This window comes from Sinocyclocheilus rhinocerous, unplaced genomic scaffold, assembly GCF_001515625.1.
Source record: "Sinocyclocheilus rhinocerous isolate Xijiao unplaced genomic scaffold, SAMN03320098_v1.1 scaffold393, whole genome shotgun sequence".
Lineage (NCBI taxonomy): Eukaryota > Metazoa > Chordata > Actinopteri > Cypriniformes > Cyprinidae > Sinocyclocheilus > Sinocyclocheilus rhinocerous.
The window spans coordinates 621,384-627,016 of record NW_015654520.1 but is presented as its reverse complement, the minus strand read 5'-3'; the positions used below and the strand labels follow the sequence as shown (position 1 = coordinate 627,016).

The following is a 5,633-nucleotide window of genomic DNA, read 5'->3' as shown; positions in this document are numbered from 1 at the left end:
TAAATATTTTAAATTAGCCTTTGAACTTAGCTTTATTGCATGGCAAAAAAAAAAAAAGAAAAAAACCTTACCTTGCTAATGGATTGACAGAACCCACTGATCTAATGGTGTTTATGCAATTTTAATTGTTTTATTTTTTTGCATGTGATGTAACTGTGACTTCCCACTTTTAATACTTTTTTAGGTCCCACTTTATATTAAGTGGCCCTAATACCTGTGTACTTACATAGTAACTAGATGTGTACATAGTATGTAACCACAGTGTAAGTACACATTGGTACATAGTATCTACAGCTCTAATGTTTGTGTAACTACGCATATGTAACAACCCACTGAATGGTATGTGTAAGTAGAAATGTGTAACAGGACATTGGTAACCACTCTTTTTGGTAATGAAAGTACAAATGTGTAACAGGACTAACAGCACTTTTTGGTAAAGAAAGTGTTAGACTTTATATTAGATTTATCATGTAATTACTCTGATGTTACAAAGCAGCGGCCAGTAAGTTAGACTTTACATATAAATTGTGGTTGGTGTCCAGAATGTTACACTTTATATTGTGGACAGTTCCTGAGGAGCTACCATGTAAGTACACTGGTACTACAGTGGTGCACCAACTCCAACTTGAGATCCAACTCCTCCCACTTTACATATCCCTAAACCTACCCATCTCCACCCCCTGGATCCCATTTCCACCCCTAAACCTACCCATCTCCACCCCCTGGATCAAATGGTTCTTATACATATTGTTGTTACAAAATGTAGTTATATAATTGCTGTTATACGAGTACTTAGTGAAGTCAAAAAATGTGTTGTTACCAATGTCCTGTTACACATTTGTACTTACACAAACCATCCTGAGGGTTGTTACATGTGTGTAGTTACAGAAATATTACAGCTGTAGATACTATGTACCAATGTGTACTTACACTGTGGTTACATACTACGTACACATTTAGTTACTATGCAAGTACACAGGTATTAGGGACACTTAAAATAAAGTGGGACCCAGAAAATAGATTCATGTTATTGGAACTTGCTTGGAAAGAGCTGTTCCCTTGTAAATTGATTTCCCACATTAATACATGACCTGACATTGTCTTGGCGTGACATTTAAAAGAGCACGTTGCGATCTTGCAAGTAGGCCATTAGCTCTGTGTCAGCGACAGAATAATCAGGAATGCATTAAAAGCCAAGCAATGTTAACCTCTACCTCTCTCTTTTTTCCTCCAGGCACGGAAATGGCCTTGAAATTCTTGCGGAAGAAAACCACTAAGCTGAAGAGTTTCCTACGCGAGTACAGCATCTCTCTCTACCTGTCACCTTGTCCTTTCATCATCAACATGTTTGGCATTGCCTTCGAAACTGACGAATATTACATCTTCGCTCAAGAGTATGCACTGGCAGGCGATCTCTTTGACATCATTCCTCCCCAGGTGAGAGAACGAGAACTCGAATCGTTACTTATTAGATATATTCATATTGTGCTACTTTGCACATATGCTTATGCAGTGCTTTGAGTCCAAAAAGAAAGCATTAAAATGATTCTGTTCTTAACTGAAAACTAGGTTGTAACATTGTGGGTGGTTGCCAGCGTGTAGCTAGGTCATCCCAGGCTCACTAAAAATACGTGCTTGTGGCGAAGTTTCTGCAACACAATATTGCACGTTTCGCAGCAGTTTAAAAGTGAAATGTCCAGTGAGTGGCATTAAAACGTGCATTCAATATGGGTTTGTGGCCATGTTTTTATTACGTTGCTTCAGGCACATATTGTGGCAGCTCAGAATTCAAATGTCCGGGGAGTGATGCTAAAAGATAATCCTCTATCGTGTTGGAAAATAACATACCCCCTACATCAAACCCAACCCTAAACCTACCCCATAGTGTTAAATGGGTCATCGGATGCTACATGCACTTTTACAAGTTGTTTGAACTGAAATGTGTTTTGGCAGTGTGTGTACACAACCACTCTATAATGATAAAAATCCACCCAGTGTTTTTTTTTTAATCTACTAAAATCTTTACCCCTTTCTCAAATCGAGCCGATCTCAGATGCCTGTCTGTGTGACGTCACAAAAACAGGCCCCTCCCACAATAGTTTGATTGACAGCGTTTCAGCACAGACTGGACTGGCGTCTTACCTTAGACCCGCCCTGAGTGAGCTGTCATCAGTCCGCCATTGTTTCACTGCCGGAGCAGTTGTAGACCAGAATGACTCCTAACCGATTGAGGTGTTTTATTGTTGGATGTAATAATGAACATAGCAGTCGTCATTTACTCCCGAAATCTGAGCCGCTGAAGACGCAGTAGATTACGTTTGTTTTTGAAGGAAATGCGCCCCCGATTTACCTAAATATGTCTATGTTCGAGCGAATCATTCGTGATCCAGCTTCACCTCCAGAAGAGTATAAGGTTTTGTAATGAATCTTTGCAAATCGCCTTTCCTAATAATGTGCTAATTAGCAAGTTTCACGATGAATGCAGCTAAAGTAAACAGTCCCTCAGAAAGCAGCTTGGAAGAGAGGGGCGGGGTCATCATAGCTCATTAACATTTAAAGTAAAATGCTACAAAACGGCTTGCTCTGAAACGAGCTGCTTTTGACAGGGTAAAAAATTTGTTTTTTACACTACCACTGAGAAATTTTAACCAAACTATGTTACAGACTTTTCATTAAGACCCTAAAGAATCATATCAACTTGTGGAAAATGGGCATCCGATGACCCCTTTAATGAAAGTGAAAGTGATATAAAAAAAGCACTTGCTGATGCAACCGTGCTATTTTAACTTCCTTCTGCATGGGTTTGAGCTGTTTTGTCGATCCATAGTTTCACGGGATTCGTACCGGAGTGCTTCACTTCACAAGTGCAAAGCTGTATCACATGAATTACCGGGCAAACCCATACATATGAAGTTGCATATGTGACACTAACAATTCAAAAGTATTACTTTTCAAATCTTGCAGCATGTTAAAATATTTTGAAGTCATAACATAATATTGTGCAGGGTATTGTGCGAAAATTAGGCTTTCCTAATCGAAACTCTGACTCTGTAAATCATAACTTGTCTGCCTCGAGTGATCATTTCAACTGGACAGTGCAGCAGTTCATACATATATATATGTTTTTTTAATCTTGCAGAAACGTAGGTAGAGGCACATATTTCCAATGAGCCTGGGTGTTTGCTAGGTAGTTGCTACAGTGTTTGATTTAAGTCAAAAGACAATTCTAGTGATCTGGTTTCCGAAACTCGCCAGTACTGTCCCACGAGCCTGAGGTCTTGCTTTCCCACCGCAGGCACACCTCTCACTGCATCTGCTCTGTTCAGTGAGTGCCTGAGAGGAGCAGCGTATTCAGTTGAGGATGTGCACTGTGTTCATCACACGGAAATAACCGAGGACTTTATGTTTCCTGCAAACTTGTTGCTGCATTACCTTCATTTTATGGCGTTCAGGTTTTCAGTTGCGGGGGCTCATTATGCCTCAGATTTGGCCGTCTGTGAGAATTATGATAGCATCCATTATGTAACCACATGGTATTTCGTCGTAGCGTCTAATTCCGTATTCTTTCCGCTCTCCTGTGCGTAGGTTGGACTGCCGGAGAACGTTGCCAAGCGGTGTGTGCACCAGGTGGCGATTGCACTGGATTACCTGCACTGCAAGAAGCTGGTGCATCGTGACATAAAGCCGGAGAACGTCCTCATCTTTGATAAGGAGTGCCGGAAGGTGAAACTGTCAGACTTTGGCATGACGCGGTGCGCTGGCTCTCCAGTGAAGCGGGTGAGCGGAACCATCCCGTACACCGCTCCAGAACTGTGCGACCCCAGCCGGCAAGAGGGACTGTGTGTAGACTATAGCACTGATGTGTGGGCCTTTGGTGTACTTCTGTTCTGCATGCTCACTGGGAATTTCCCCTGGGAAAAAGCACTCCCGACTGACGCCTTCTATGAGGAGTTTGTGCGTTGGCAGCATCGGCGGAGGCGAACCAGTGCGGTGCCTTCACAGTGGCGCCGTTTCACTGACGAGGCACTCTGCATGTTCCGCTACCTGCTGGCCATCGAGCAGGACTGCCGATGCCCTGTCAAAGAGGTCTTCAGCTACTTCAACCACTGCTGGATGCTCGACACGGAGAACAGCAACACCACCCATGTCTCGGGCGGTAACCGCAACAATGGCACGGTGATGAATGGCCGTCAGGCTGAGCTTAGCTCTTCTTCCTCTGAAGAAGATGAGTTGGTGGACCGTTTGAAGCAACAGAGCTTGTCGCCTGTATATGGGGTAACTAAAGGTGGCATCGTCATGGAGCCAGTGACGGCGCACTACTCCTCTACGTCCTCGAACAGCCCTGCTTCCTCCACTGGTGGCTACGAGCGCGTCTCCCGTGACAACAATGGCAACAATGGTCGCATCCTGGTCACAACACCTATTGAAATATGCGTGTAGACAGGTCACTGGCATTGACCTACCTTGCACATGTACTTGGGATGACTAGATGACAATAAGGACACAAGTCCATGCGAAGCAAACGCGTCAGAGGAAAAGTTAGTCACTGACGCACAAGTGCTCAGCATCCCAAGAAGAGCTGACAGTTTGAAACACTTCCTGATGACGAGTATCTCTGAGGGAATCTGTAAGACAATCACCAAAGTCTGCAGATTGTGTCTCGACCACGATTTCCACGTATAATTAGACCAAAACGAAAGCAGTTTATATGGGAAACTTTAGAAGAATAGAAAGAAAGAAAAAAACTCTTGTGTGGAAATATAAAGCAATATGTTGATTTTTTGTGTGAAAACGAGTCAAAAAAAGATTTTAAAAAATGTGATTTGGAACAATGAAAAAACAGCAAAAACATTTCATGTGGAGATTCACGTGGTTTCAGAAGCACAGTAGGAACTGTGTTGGTATTGTTTTGTGCTTGTGTATCCCTGTGGTCAGTAGATATAACTTTGGAAGCTTACTGGTTACTTTATAAGTCTGTTGTATTATTCATTTTGGTCTTGACCTTTTTGTTATTTATTTATTATTGTAGCATCACAATGTTCAATTATAATTTGCAGAGTATCTGCACTGTCAAATCTCAGTTTGCTCACTATTAAACCAAAACTGGCAAGAAAAGATTTCAGAAGACTGTTAAAGAGGTTTGAATGGTATATTGAAAAACTCTCTTTTCTTAAGTAACATATAGATGCAATCCATATACAGCGAGTAATTCCTCTCTGTCTAGGAGAGCAATACTTGGTCCTGTGTCACCTATTACTAAAAATCTTGCATTCAGAATCAGTTCTTCACAGGGCTGTGGGTGTACCACAAAATACAATGATGGCTACCGGAAACACACTTCAAAAACCAGTCAGCCACTGTGTGTTCACATATTCATTCAGTAAGTACAATACCACATTATGTACTTTACATTATTTCCTCTTTTTGCATTCTTTCTGAGCACCATGGATGGAGACCTGATAGCACACGTATGTCACTGAAATGTCTTTTTGATTTTCTCTAGAAGATGACAGTTTTGGAGTCTCTTGGAGAAGTTGCTGTTGGATGTTAGAATGATATTCAGCCAATGTTTTTGCAATGTGAGATGTAGATTTTTATATATGAATTTGCTTTTTTTTTTTTTTTAGTTAATC

The 5,633-nt window shown here is 41.6% G+C and overlaps 1 protein-coding gene across 1 annotated transcript in view; it reads left to right on the top strand.

The window, feature by feature from the left end:
* Positions 1–5,602, top strand: part of LOC107717497 (serine/threonine-protein kinase SBK1-like) — an 11,250-nt gene extending 5,648 nt beyond the window's left edge. The window contains exons 2-3 of the mRNA XM_016524264.1: positions 1,235–1,437; positions 3,586–5,602. Of these exons, the coding sequence (XP_016379750.1) occupies positions 1,235–1,437; positions 3,586–4,440 (1,058 nt within the window). The 3' untranslated portion in view covers positions 4,441–5,602. The remainder of the gene's footprint in view (positions 1–1,234; positions 1,438–3,585) is intronic.
* The last annotated feature ends 31 nt before the right edge of the window (positions 5,603–5,633 follow it).